This window comes from Canis aureus, chromosome 25, assembly GCF_053574225.1.
Source record: "Canis aureus isolate CA01 chromosome 25, VMU_Caureus_v.1.0, whole genome shotgun sequence".
In the NCBI taxonomy this organism is placed as follows: Eukaryota; Metazoa; Chordata; class Mammalia; order Carnivora; family Canidae; genus Canis; species Canis aureus.
Genome location: NC_135635.1, coordinates 25858942 through 25873457, shown reverse-complemented (window position 1 = coordinate 25873457; position 14516 = coordinate 25858942). Strand labels below are relative to the sequence as shown.

The 14516-nt window shown below is 41.2% G+C and overlaps 2 protein-coding genes across 4 annotated transcripts in view; one reads left to right on the top strand and one right to left on the bottom strand.

The window, feature by feature from the left end:
- The first annotated feature begins 626 nt into the window (after positions 1-626).
- Positions 627-9102, top strand: SPX (spexin hormone). 3 transcript variants are annotated; one of them, XM_077870815.1, is made up of 6 exons: positions 627-1157; positions 1348-1405; positions 2301-2363; positions 3288-3371; positions 7192-7243; positions 7811-9102. In XM_077870815.1, exons 2-6 carry the CDS (start codon positions 1384-1386, stop codon positions 7812-7814), a joined length of 225 nt encoding a protein of 74 aa, XP_077726941.1. In that variant the 5' UTR covers positions 627-1157; positions 1348-1383; the 3' UTR covers positions 7815-9102. The 3 variants fall into 3 exon arrangements, with proteins under 3 accessions (XP_077726941.1, XP_077726940.1, XP_077726939.1); XM_077870814.1 differs by lacking the exon at positions 7192-7243; XM_077870813.1 differs by lacking the exons at positions 627-1157; positions 1348-1405 and having other exon boundaries at positions 2056-2363.
- Positions 8771-14516, bottom strand: part of GYS2 (glycogen synthase 2) — a 52798-nt gene continuing 47052 nt past the window's right edge. Inside the window, exon 16 of the mRNA XM_077870812.1 lies at positions 8771-13026. Coding sequence (XP_077726938.1) covers positions 12805-13026 — 222 coding nt within the window. The 3' untranslated portion in view covers positions 8771-12804. The remainder of the gene's footprint in view (positions 13027-14516) is intronic.

The window sequence follows — 14516 nt, the reverse complement described above, 5'->3', positions numbered from 1 at the left end:
TTCCATCAAGATTCCCTGACCTTTTTATTTTTACCCAAAGGATTCATCTTTAGTCATCAGTGATAGCTTGATAGCTAGCTACACAAGACAAGTTTGCTTACTTGATTCATTTACTTCTGATTCAGCCTGGGCTTGTTAATAATTTTTTCTGCTACTAATAAATACTTTGGGAAGCTAGTGGCAAAAGCAAAAGCAATGATGCTGATATATTCAGAATATCTCCTCACCGATGTGGTCAGTATCTAAATAAATGATGTCCACTCATCAATCATTTATTTACTTCCTGCAAACAAATCTCCCTGGAAAAATTGTCAGATCCTCTCAATCTTGAATATTGACAAGAATTCCCTATTGACTCCCTAACTCTACTGAAGATCAGGAGGGGTCCCTGACACTAAGATTTAAAAGCTCCACTCTCAGAGCAAGATTAGAAAACTGACAGGTAAAGTTACAGTTATCGCAGGCTCTGGAAAGGAGCTGAACATGAAGGTAAGTAAAAGTTTTATTTACTGGAGACTTTTAAGCTATTTGTAAAAAGCTTTATAACTTTTTACCTATTTTACCTCTAGTAAGCATTTTATAGGCTAAAGGATATTTAAACAACATGCCTTAAAATATCAATCATTTGATTTTGCTACCAAAAAAAAATCACTCATTTGGGTAATGAAAATAACATATTTCTAAATTTTTTTAAAGATTATCTGTCTATTCATGATAGACACACAGAGAGAGGCAGAGACATAAGCAGAGGTAGAAGCAGTCTCCCTGCGGGGAGTCCCCTGAAGGGACTGAATCCGAGGGCCCCAGGACCCTGGGATCAAGTCCTGAGCCAAAGGCAAGGCTCAACCACTGAGCCACACAAGCTTCCCTCTAAATGTCTTTTTTTTTTTTTTTTTTTTAAAGAATTCTTTTGTAAGTTAAGTAGAAGGTAGACTGGGAATTCCCCTCTCCTCCACATACTGAGTATTATTAAAACAGAGCACATGGAAAAGTAAGAGGTTTGTCATTGTCCAGGTGTCACGAAAGTATGAGATGCTATAGGCACAGAAATTACTTTCTTTGATTTTTTCTTGTAGGGACTCAGAAGTCTGGTGGCAACAACCTTGGCTCTTTTTCTAGTGTTTTCTTTCTTAGGAAGTTCCAGCAGTGCGCCACAGGTAAGCAAACGCAAAACCTGGGGCTCCTAGGTGTTCTTTCTTTTCCTTCCTTCTGACCTTCCGTCCTTCCTTCCTTTTTTTCTTTTTATTTCTCTCTCTCTTCTCCCTCCTTCTCTTCCTTTCTTTATTCTAACAGAAGACTGAGCTACAATGTCTTACTAACTGCTTTTCTCTTCTCCCTGGGTTGTAGGGACTCTTTGAGAGAAGGAACTGGACTCCTCAATCTATGCTCTATCTGAAGGGCGCACGTAAGTTCCAAATACTTTGCTCTTCCGACAGCAATAAAGGAAGATCCTTAGGGGTGCATGAATCCATGGGATAGGTGTGTGGGGAGAGAATAACATCGAGTTTGTTCCCTTAAATAATCGAAGCCATCCTGGTCTTGAAAAAAAAAAAGAAAGAAAAAAGAAAAAGAAAGAAAGCAAGCAAGCAAGCAGGGGGTGTGGCAATGGAAAAGAAAGACTGATTATTAGAACCTCTCCATCCCGAACTGGGGCGTTGCTGGCTCTTGCCGCACAGGAAGACTCTGGAGTGTCCTGGGAAACACCGCATGGACCCTTGAACCCGACCACTGATCATTTGCCGCGGCGGGCAGGGCGCCAGCAGGGCGAGAGCGGGGCGCGGGCAGACGCATGCAGGGTGCAGCAGGCGCGGGCAGGGCGCGGGCAGGGCGCGGGCAGGGCGCGGGCCGACGGGTGCAGGGTGCAGCAGCTGCGGGCAGGGCGCCGGCAGGGCGAGAGCCGGGCGCGGGCAGACGCATGCAGGGTGCAGCAGGCGCGGGCAGGGCGCGGGCAGGGCGCGGGCCGACGGGTGCAGGGTGCAGCAGGTGCGGGCAGGGCAGGAGCGGGGCGCGGGCAGGGCGCGGGCAGGGCGCGGGCAGGGCGCGGGCCGACGGGTGCAGGGTGCAGCAGGTGCGGGCAGGGCAGGAGCTGGGCGCGGGCAGGGACCGGGACCCGGACAGGCAGGCGCGGGGGCAGGGCGCAGGCAGGGCGCCTGATCCAGCCCCGGGTTGCACGCCGAGCTCCAGAAAACTGGCAGTCCAGGGCGGACCCGTCGCGCCTTGGGGACTCCCGGCGCTGAGCCCAGTTTAACCCCGATGTGGAGCACCCGGAGGGCGCTGAGCCCCACGTCTCGCCTTTGCAGAGGGGCGCCGCTTCATCTCGGACCAGAGCCGGAAGAAGGACCCCTCGGACCGGCCGCCGCCGGGTGAGTGAGCGAGGGAGGAGGCTTGGGGTCAGCGGCGACGCACCGCAGGACCCCGGGGCAGGCCGCGCTCGGCAGGGTCGTGGCTCCGGAGCCGCATCGGGGACAGCCAGCCGGCGCCCAGCTGAAGCCGCAGCCGGTGCCCCGCTCTATGGGCGGCAGAGGCTGGAACTGAGGCTCCCGAAGCTGAATCCCGTCTCGGCTGCTCCGGCCCTCTGGTCCCGGGGGAGCTATCCGAGCCGGGCCGGGCCGGGCCTGGGGGTTCACCTTCCAGGAGGAAAGGAGTGGGAGCGAGAATGGTGCAACTGCCTCGAAAATGTACCTCCCCTTTTATGGCAAGACCTTTAACGATTTCCTTTTAAATGTTTTTGTTGTTATTAGTACTTTACCTGGAAACTTCAAATGTACGCCCCTATTACATTACTAGAAGGGGCTCTAAAGCAGTTCAAAACCAGAAATAGTTAATAGATAGGGGCCATTAAGAATAGGGCCAGAGACTTATTTGCTTTACTCATGTAAGAATGTAGATTATTATTTCAAATAGCTTTGGACAGAAAGAGAGAAGTAGCTCAGGCTCCCAGGACTATCCATTACATCTAAATATTTCCCCCCAAACAGTGCATTTTATGCTCTGAAGGGTGAAATTATTCAGAGTAATTTACCTTAATCCATCCTCCTTTCATGAAATTCTCTGTAGTATATAAATTCTCTTCCATACCTGTAATAACACAACATAACCAATGTAAGTAACATCCCAGAGAAGTGTAGAATGTTCCAATTCATAAAAATTAATCTTCTGTGTAAAGGGGGGGGGGTGATTTGCTAAGGGATCAAGTCTCTTTCAGAAGGTTTTTCGATGTATAGCATATCACAGTAGGAATATTTAAATGCTAATAGAATCTGTGTATACTTTTTTTTTTCCTCCAGAAAGGCGAAGCCCAAATCCCCAACTACTAACTCTTCCAGAGGCAGCAGCTCTGCTCTTAACTTCCTTGCAGAAACCACAAGAAGGTACAAGTATAGTGACCTCTTTCAGCTGCAGGACAGCATAGCTTTAATTACTTTTGGGATTCTGTGTTGAATACAACAAAGTTGCCTTTATTCAGATTTTTTAATATAATTAACAGTTGCTCCCAGCTCCAGAAACTCAGACATGTTTATTATATAAACATTAGTACATTACTCATTAAAGGAATCCCCGGGAACATAAAAACATTTCCTTGAGGACACTGGGGGATTTCATATTAATTTCATAATCCAGAGCCTACCCTAACCTTGTTTCACTTACAACCAAATGAAATTGCTGAAAATGAACTATTTTATATTTGCATATAGCAATATCATATGGTTCATCCCAGTAGATATGGGCCAGTTCTAATTCCAAGCCTGTGTAATTTTCATTACATTATACAACTTCTTCTATACAAAGATTAGGTGTATCTTCAATTAGAGACACTCTGCCCATGTAGCACTGAAACCACTAGTTGAATTAAGGCATCTTGGTAATAGATAAGCCAGAGCTTTGGAGTATATAACAGGCTGGGTTCAAATCCTGGTTCTGCTGCTCTACCACCTGGATAACCCTGAGTCTTAGTATCATTTCTGGTAAAATGGAATAATTATACACATGTGTAGGATTGCTATGAGAGCCAATTGAAACAAGATACATAATTTTAATTACTATTAACAAGAGATCATCAAAGCATAATAAACAGACCTAGAATTTTCCCTCTCAAAAATTGAAATGATGCCATCTTGTGACATTATTTAAATGTTTAAATATTTAGAAGATTTATAGTGAGGAGTCTGATGTTCAAAGCACAGGCTTCTGGCCTAGTGTTCCGACACTTATGCTAATAGAGAAGACATATATATCCTCTGGGCCTAGTATTAGATGGACCATGCGGGGAAAAGAAGAAAGGAAGGGTACTTTCTGGCTTCAGGCTTATGGTTTTCTTGTGAAAAAAGTACTGATGAGAAGTAAATGCAAGAAAGTGGGTTTGGGAGCCTTCTGAACTCAGAACAAGGACTGAGTAGGTGGGTAGAGGGGTATAATCCTTAACTCAGCACATATGCACTATGCCTGCTAGGTGCCAGCTATTGCGACAGGCAGAAAAGAAAGCAGATTAAGGGTAAGCAGGAATGAGAACAACCATTGCAGCAAAAAAAATAGGGTGAGAAGCACCTGGGTGGCTCAGTTGGTTAAGTGTCTGTCTTCGGCTCAGGTCATGATTTCAGAATCCTGAAATCAGCACCCACCCCAAGGGGTCTCCCTTCTCAGTATGGAGTCTGCTTCTCCCTCTGTCCCTCTCCTGCACCCGCATTTGTGCTCATATGTGCTCTCTCTCTCTTAATAAATAAATAAATAAATAAATAAATAAATAAATAAATAAATAAATATATTTTAAAGTAGAATAGCAGAACGCAGGCGGAGTGGTTATATCAGGGCTAGGATGATGATTATCTGCTACTATGACTAGTACCTTGAGCTAATAGTTGTTGAGGGCTTACCATAATGCAGGGGGGCCAGCATGTGATATAGATTAATACATTTAACCATCATAGTGACCCAGGGGGGTAAGCATATTATTATCCACACTTGCCAGGTGAAATGGAGGCACAGAAAGATTAAGTAGCTTGCCCATTCTTCTACAGCAGGTACTTACTGGAACTGGGATAAAGAACAAAGGTAATTTACTCTTTGAGAATCAGTAAAATGCCCTCTGCATTCAGAGCATAGTGATGATTCAGTGAAGAAGGCTGAATGTGATTATGGCCCAGAGAGTAACAATAAGAACTGTAACAATTGGAACAATACAGGAAGGTCTACTATGTGCCAGATGTGAATGGGAATCTTTCGGGCTCAGAAAATTGAACCTTTATGAGGTGTATTTACTTTCCTAAGGTTACGCAGTTAGTAAGAAGCTATGTTGGGATTTTACCTCACATCTCGTTGGTGTGACTCTACAGCACTCCCCATTATGCCAGGCCAGCCGCCAACTGCATTGTCTCCAAGAAGACAGATCGCAGAGGGGAATCAGGGAGAAGCCAAGGAATGTGAATAGAAACTGCAGGATTGCAGAGATGAGGAGCAGCCAGTCAGTGGGAATGGATGGGGAGGCTCCACTCTAAGGAATACTGGAAAGAAGAATAAATAACGTGGGATAACTATTCACTGAGGAGATGAAAGGGAATCCAGAGTCAAGCCCATTTTGAAATGGTGATGCTGGCGATGAATGAACATTTCCATGGGTATAATTAAGGTTCAGTCTGAGATGACAGAGATGGTCCAGTGAGTAAAAGTGTGTAGGTCAGTGGTTCTCAACTATCCATCTATGGACTGGCTCCATAGAGTTAACTGGAGAGCTTCCTCAAAATACTGATTTCTCAGCCTTAGACCCACCAGAGATTCTGACTCTTCAAAACTTGAATGAGGCCTCAGAATCTGTATCCTTGAGAAGTTCCCCCAAATGATTCTGATGATTGGGCAGATTTGGGAACAACTGGAAATGCAGAACCAGTTAATAAAGGCTGAGCCATGAAAATCGAAATCTCTTTAAGGCTTGTTCAACAGCTGAGGCCTTAAAGGAAAGAGCAGATCATAAAGGATTTGCCTCAGAGAGTACCTAGAGATTAAGGGAAAAGGAGGAAGGTCGTATCAGTGAAGGGACATTTCAAGGAGAAGGCAGGAATGTTAAGAGAAGAACCCGAATAATAGCATATCCAGAAATCAAGGGTGGAAAGTTTCAAGAAACGAGTGATGAAAGCATCACATGTAGAGTAATGGTTAGTGAGAGAAGACATCAACCAGAGAGGAAGATCGTGTTGGCTAGGTGGGGTCATTGAACAGCAGGCCACAAGATTTCCGCTCAGCCCCTGCTCAGTGACACCACTTGCTACTGTCCTGCCACTTGTGAAACCTTCTTGAGAGGGAATTTGGGACAAGAAGAAAGCAAGTACTAGCTAGCATGGCAATCAGAACTCTTGCAATGAAAAGGTGAGAAATAGCTGGATAATGGGTAGAGGATGCTACTACCTCCAAGGTGATCTTTTCTAAAATCAACATTTGGCGCACTTACTATTTGTTGAAATTAGTAGGAGGAGACTGCTGGTAAAAATGGATCAAAAGAGAAGTTTTAGATTTGGTTGCTGGGAAGATGCATGGAGCCAGAAAAAAAAAAAAGAGCTAGAATGGAAAGAGGGAAGGTAATTTTAAGGAGGGAAAGAAGGATCTTCATTCCAAACTTTAGGGAAGACTTTGGAAAACAAATGTTGCATTGGATGTTAGCTGACTAAAATTTAAATTTAAAAAAAAAAGGAAAAAAAACTTTAGAGAAGGGTGGATGATTAAAGGTCCCAACCTCAAGTCTTTCTTGGAAAAGAAATGTATTTTTTTGCTCACTGATGTTTCCAGAGTAGCTTGTTTCTGGTGATGAAATAAGGAAACACAATCTACTTGCTTAAATTGATGGGAAGTTTTGAATTTCCATAAGATATGTTAATTACTAGCCACCTTTAATATTTCTATTCTAAAGTACCTAAGTATTATTTGATAGGCTCTTATTTTATAAGGTGAGTTATTTTAGTTCACGATATACAAGAATGCCCTTTTAAAAAAAAATATTTTATTTCTTTATTCATGGGAGACACAGAGAGAGGCAGAGACATAGGCAGAGGAAGAAGCAGGCTCCCTGTGTGGAGCCTGATGCAGGACTCAATCCCAGGACCCCAGGATCATGACCTGAGCCGAAGGCAGATGTTCAACCACTGAGCCACCCAGGTGCCCCAAGGATGCCCTTCTTACTGAATTTTTTTTTCCTTCTCTTTAAAGAGCAGCTGTTCCTGAGACTGTTATTCTGGCAACTCCTTCTCCCTGCCCTATGGTAGGTTTTAGTTTTTCCACCCATTGTTACAGTCTCAGGTAACTGCTGTCATCTGACTCCTTAGCTACCCTGCCCCGGAAGTGATACCTCATGCTCTAAAATTTGGCAATTTCATCCAGCCAACAAGTGTCCCTTCTCTTTGTCTCATTTCCTCCCCAGGCCTAGTCTAGCTCAGTAAATAAGCAGAATATGTGCAAAAGTGCAAATAAGACACACTGTTAACAGGAAGTTACCAGAGACAATCGAATGGTTCTATTGGTGGGTATTTAAGACATGAGGCAAGATACATAGCCTTTTCGGATTGCTACCAAACATAGCACATTACAGTTTCATTCATTTTGGAGGAAGTCTGATGTGAAATGTGAGTTCTGTTATGTGTCTTGAGCTGAGGAGGAAGGTTTTTAAAACCCAATCAATCAAAACACATTTTTTCAGATTCTCAGTAGCAAAGGGCAGGGGTTAATAGAATTTAGGAAACTAAATGTTTATTTCTTGAGGACCTCTTCATCTTATCCCTTCCCCTTTTAAAACACAGGGAAATGTGTTTATGTATTTTTTTTCTTACAGCTAGAGAAGAAAACTTTGATCAAACCAGTGTCCTAGAAGACAGTCTACTAAACTGGTGAAAATAAACCAGATTATAGTCCAATACAGTTCCATTCTCGTTGAAAACATGAACCATGTAAATAAAGCCCTTGCACCCTTTTACTCCAGTTGTAATGATGGGAACATGCATAACCAGTTTTATTCTTCCCAGAAGCAAAGGTAATGTAGGGTTCTTAGCTGAGAACATCATTGCTTCTGGTCCTGTTTAGGTCACCTTGTGTCTTACTCCCATTCATAATTATAAAGCTGGAGACTCTTTAGAGCATGCTTTCTATTTATTACAACAAATATCCATCTTGATCTAGTGGGTCTTAGTCATTGATTTTTTCATTCCCTTATCCTTTGCATTGTCTTGTACTCAGCTGCAAACCTCCCTCTCCTTTTCTGCCTTTCGTCCAACTCCGTGGTGGGTGAGGTGGGGAGCATGGCAGGATGGGAAAGAGTAGAGCGTGTTCTCTTAGTGGTTCATCTTGGAGACTAAGTTGTTAGGAAGAGAAGAGGGATGGAGGTGACTAGGAAGAAGCCCTGAATAAGAACCCTTCAGTGTAGCTGCTGAAGGGGAGAAAAGGGAATCTGTGAGGCTGGTAGAGGGTCCCACTGTGGGGAACTCCCATTTGCGCTCTTTGGGGATCACCCTGAATTCAGGAAGTTACTGGGAAATAAGCCGGAGACACACTCCACTCCTGTGTATATTGTACAAAAGGAACAAACCGGTTTTTCAGAGATGACTCATGTTCCTCAGCTAAATAGACTCTGCTTACTCTAATTAACTAAAGCTCTAGGCTGTATTTTACATTAAAATGTTATATAAAGGCACCCCGATAACATCAGTATACAGTGATATGCCTAATCTGCTTCTCCTCAAAACTATGAAAACTGTCTGAAGAAATACATATGCACAAACACACAGACACATCCACAGCGAGCATAATAACCTATTTATTTGGAATTACAATATGATCAACATGTTAATTTTTTTTCACCTAATTAGTTGAGAGTTGTTATTGATAAATGTCATAGTGGAAAGTATTGTTAATTCTTACTGTCATCAGTATATAGTCATTATTCAGTAGCTAAAGGATTTCTTTATGTGAATGTACCTGTACCTTGGAATTACAATTTCACTGTGTTATGAAATTAAAACCCTGCTTATAAGATTTGTCTGTATCTTGTATCATAACTGAACAATGAAACTATATTCAAGTAATTGTTACATTTATCTCTTCCAAAAAATATGTTAACATTAAAAAATTATGTGGTATCATAATAGGCATCTGTGATTTGTTATGATTTGACTTTAAGTGGATTTTCTAGATAATACCTATGTCCAGTTTATTGAGATTTTGCTCATCGATATAGGTGTGTACATACTGGCTATTTAAATATTATGCTTACTCCAAGACTATTTTAAAACCCCAACATGTGAAATAATTCTTCCCACTACTAAATAGAAAAATCTCAAGCATTTCACACTTGAAATTTAAAAAGTTTTCAAAAACTTTCCAAATAAGCAACAATTATTAAAACAATACAGTATCGTATTAGAATACAATTCATATGATATATAGTACCAAGTATTGTATACGTGCTTGAATTCCTTGAATATTGTTCTGCTGTACAGATGTGCCTCATTAACATGGTATTTGCATACAAGCCCCTATGCCCAGCTGCTATAACATTCTATGTCTCTTGGAATATCTTTGCAATTCTCTTTATTTCTAGATTTTTCAAAATTGAAATGGACAAAAGATGTTCACATTTGTAGGGCTTGTGTTTTAAAACTGGGTGGGCGCCTGGGTGGCTCAGTGGGTTGGGCATCTGCCTGCGGCTCAGGTCATGATCCCAGGGTCCTTTGATTGAGCCCAGGTCCTGCTCTCTGCTCAGCGGCGAGCCAGCTTCTCCCTCTCCCACTCCCTCTGCCTGCTCCGTGTGAAGCTGGCAATTGTACCCCCCGTGTGACTTCACATAAGTGTATCCTCACCCTTTAGGCCTCCCCAAGTACATTTGACCAGTCCCTCTCCTGAGTCCTCCTTGTGCCCTGGGAAACAATTAGCAGAGCACTTGCAACATTTGATATTCTCATCAGTATATGTAAAACCAGCTCTGCTCACCCTAATTCTTAACATGGAAGGAAGAGGGTGGTCCAATGCATTAAAAAAGTCTTCTGTTAGCTGGTCAAGCACACATTGACTATTTTCTATAGTTCCTGTACTCCAGCTTATGAATACATACACTTTAAAAACATCAATTTTTCTGTACCTCTACTCCCAGGGAGACCATTCATTTGTGCAGCTACTGTATATAAGGTACTGTGCTAGAAACAGTCTTCTACTAACAATCCTGTCTGTTGCTCCTCATCTGGCTTTGTCAGTCTTGGGGAGAGGACAAACAAATGACTGGAGGAAGAAGATGGAATCCAGGGGCAGCAGCTCTCGGAATAGAGGAGCGAGTGCAGGGTGGAACTAGGCGGCTCAAAACCAGGTGTTCGCAAGTCTGTGAATTTCCACAAGCTCTATCATTTGTACTCATTTCTAATTAGAGAACTGCTCTTCCATTTTTTTTTAAAAAAAGCACTTGAATTTTAAAGTTTTATATTAAGAAGCTATTTTACTGGGGCTCCTGGCTAGCTTAGTCAGAAGAACATGAGAATCTTGATCTTGGGATCATGAGTTTGAGCTCCACATTTGGTGTAGAGATTTCTCAAATAAATATTTTTTTAAAGAAGCTATTTTACTGAGGAAACCTCATGCTTTCAATAACAGTGGACTAGCCAGTTACCAACCACGGATATCATTTGAATATACACATTATGCCACTTTACTAGGAATATATTTTTATGGTTATTGTAACATTAAACCTCTTTTTATCATGAGATTTTTCTGACACTTCAGCGAATGAGTATTTATATTGTAATACAAATCCCTCTCATATTTTCTGACTTCTTGTGCAGACGTTCCCAAACTGCTCTGCAGACATTGGGTTAATTGGCATCGACAGGCATTTTTCAAGGATTAGGTTTTAGGTAATTTATTTCTCTTTTTCCTGAATCTCTAAGTGAAGTGAGTTTGCAACCATCTTCCACTGTGACCTGATTTGTGGCTTATGATGAAGGTGGATACCTTCATCTACTTTTTCTTAACAATGGGGCAGACAGTAGGAGAGCTGTATTACAGTTTTCCACTAGGGCAGCCCCAGTGGCCCAGAGGTTTAGCGCTACCTTCAGCCTGCAGGTGTGATCCTGGAGACCTGAGATCAAGTCCCACGTTGGGCTCCCTGCGTGGAGCCTGCTTCTCTCTCTGCCTCTCTCTCTCTCTCTCTCCCTCTGTGTGTCTCTCATAAATAAATAAAGTCTTAAAAAAATTTTTTTCCAGGGGATCCCTGGGTGGCGCAGCGGTTTGGTGCCTGCCTTTGGCCCAGGGCGATCCTGGAGACCCGGGATCGAATCCCACGTCGGGCTCCCGGTGCATGGAGCCTGCTTCTCCCTCTGCCTGTGTCTCTGCCTCTCTCTCTTTCTCTTTCCTTTCCTTTCCTTTCCTTTCCTTTCCTTTCCTTTCCTTTCCTTTCCTTTCCTTTCTTCCTTTCCTTTCTTTCTCATTGCTAAGTAATCTCCACACCCATCATGGGGCTCAAACTTACAACCCTGAGATGGAGAGTCACATGCTCCACCAACTGAGCCAGCCAGGCTCCCCAGACTAAAACTTGTTTAAAACTTCTGCAGAGAAGAAGAAGGAGAAGGAGAAAGAGAAGGAGAAGGAGAAGGAGAAGGAGAAGGAGAAGGAGAAGGAGAAAGAGAAGGAGAAGGAGAAACCTCTGCAGATCCAGGTCAATTGATATGCCAAACAACCTATTCATTGTGATCTAAGTGCAATAATACTTAAGTTGTGGAAATAATAATCCAAGAGTGAAGGTGCGGTTTGTGGATTGTTTCTTTTTTTTTTTTTACCTATATAGATTTCATTACATTTAAAGCATAAATATGTTAAACTACAATCATTCAACAATGTCTCTAAGCACATCATGGATGTGTTAGAGACATTGCCCTTATTATAATTAAGTAGACTCTATATTTTCTTTTTTTAATTTTTTAAAAGATAGCTTTAAATGTTATACTTTATAAGGCACTATTTCATAGCAGGTATTTTATACAGTTTGTCTTATTTAAATGTCTAAATAAGTGAAAACGAGACATCAATGAAAGCTTAATTGATATTTTGATCTTAATATTAAATATCGATATATTAATTTATTTGGATTTTAAAAGACTGAAGACTGACCAAGTTTTCCTTCCAAACAGCTTTCCTTTTAAAGAATAGAAAAATTGTTACAGTCAGATGGTATAGTGCAGATGGTAACATCTTCCCATCATTAAGTTGAGAAGTGACCTTGTAAATATGAATTACTATGTATCAGGATCTGGATTTAAGACAGCTTTTTTCTTATGGATTTTTTATTGTGTTCAGAGCTAGATAGAAACTTATGGCTCTGAGTCATGTGAAACATGAAAATAATCACTAAAGATCGAGTTATTTAAAATATGGGCTCAGATCAGGATCGCTTTTGGGGAAAATAGGAGACTTGTTTGGTAGATACAGCAGTTGTATAAATATTAAGCACAGGATTATGGTGATGCTAATTTCAAAATGTACACTAGCAAATGAAAATTCTTATTGCTTAAATTAACCATTTTAAAAATACTTCTAGTCTTCCTCCTTTAATGAACACTCCTCCTCATGCCTAAATTTACTGGGAATAAAGGAGTGGGGGAAAGAAAATAACTTGAATTTTATTAGAAATTACCAAATTGCCATTCACTTCATCTTCTCCCCTTCATAGGCAGAGAATAAATCCTGTTGTAACATTGAGAAGAAGAGAATGAAATGTGTAGCACTTTCTTTTCTTTAAATAATCACTCTTCCTCTGTTCTTACTACATGAGCTGTTTGACCAGCATGGAATTCAGTTCTTGTATTCTCCATGCAGCTTCTTCTTCCCACGAGGAACACGGCCCAGAGAAAATGGTGACTTGATATTTAACCGATCCCTTTCAGCCTCCTCTTCCTCATTGTATCGCTCATCCTCTTCTTCATCTTCCACATCACTGCTTTGAGGACTAGAGACCTGAGACCCTGAAGGGGAAGGTGGAACTGAGGAAGGCCTGGGGTATTTAAATCCTTCGGTCTGCCAAAGATAAAAATAAGTCACAAACTTGTAACAACTTCTTGATTTTTCAATGATGTAAACACTTTGCATATGCATTTAATATAAAACATAGTTGGATATTTTTTGTGGTCTGTTCAAGGGCTATTATTATCTTTGATTCCTCTTGACTCTGGTGCCACCAAGCTCAAGAGAGATTCATTAAATAAATAGCTTTCTTTCATTATACACTGAAATATTCCAGGTGCTTGCTATCTATCTATCTATCTATCTATCTATCTATCTATCTATCTATCTAATATAATTATATATATACTATTTATGTGTAATCTTATTTAATCCTTGTGACAACACCAATAAATTTGTTTTTCCCATTTATAGAAGAAAATTGAGGGTTAGAGATGCCAGATAACTTGACCAAGGTCATGCAGCATGTAAGTGGTAGAGCAAAGATTTGTACCAGTGCTATGATCACTCCCTAGTCTTTAACATCAATCATCGTGTTACACTGCTGATATTGTTTGTCTCAATGCCACTTTGCAGATTTGCTGAACAAAATAGCAGAACATGGGCATCCTGGACATGCCATGGACAGCCACCACTAGAAAGACATTCTGAAGCCAGGGCACTTAGTTGACCCTGAAATTCCACCAGTTACTTTAATTTCAGTTAATGAGCAAATATCACTAGGTTTAATCAAATTTCTCTTCTACCTAAGATTCACTGAGATAACTCATTTGGTAAATGAGCACTAAGCACAACTATGGGTCAGCCACTATAATGCCACTGAGGAAACAAAGAAGAAAAATATGATTCTTGCCCTTTGAGAGAGCACATGTTTGACTAGGGAGGACAGCTGTACAAAATAGTTACAACACTTGTCATTCTGTATTTCAACTCTTTTTGTACATTATCATGTGATACCTATACATCATTTCAAGGTTCAGATATTTCACCAGAAAGCAATTTAAGAAAAAGAAAAGAAGGGAAAAGGAGCTGATTCATGCACTTAGGACCTGGCCCAGAGTAGGAGCTCAGTACTTATTAATTGAATAAGTTGAATAAATGGATGAATATAGCTGAACTATCAAGTTGAACGACTGCCTCTAAACAAGCAAAGCAATTAATTCTGTTAAAATCCTGAACATGAAGTTGGAATTTGTATTTTGAAAGGTTTCTAAAACCGTGTCACCTTCTACATGAGCAAATTTTACCTTGGGTTAACTTCTGAGATGTTTCCCTTGACACTTGATAAAGATGGAATACCATTACATTATTATTAGGCAAAATCAATTATGGTAAAAGGGACTCTTGATTGAGAAATTACATCTGAACTTAGAGATTTATAAGTTATTGATGAAGATCTAGCTTTGGGGACTCCCTGAATTTGATGACTCTTGTGCTTGCATATATTCTTTGTGGAGTCCACAGAAGCTTAACTGTGGAAATTTATATGGGATATTGGTTCCTGTGGGGCACAAAACTATTAAGCTAAGATAGATCTCATACCT

What these genes read in the sequence shown, in the direction of transcription:
- SPX (XM_077870813.1), top strand. Translation starts at nt 2,254, where the DNA reads ATGTGGAGCACCCGGAGGGCGCTGAGCCCCACGTCTCGCCTTTGCAGA. An exon ending in CTCGGACCGGCCGCCGCCGG is followed by an intron (nt 2,364 to 3,287) that starts GTGAGTGAGCGA and finishes TTTTTCCTCCAG; the next exon opens with AAAGGCGAAGCCCAAATCCC. An exon ending in CTTGCAGAAACCACAAGAAG is followed by an intron (nt 3,372 to 7,191) that starts GTACAAGTATAG and finishes TTCTCTTTAAAG; the next exon opens with AGCAGCTGTTCCTGAGACTG.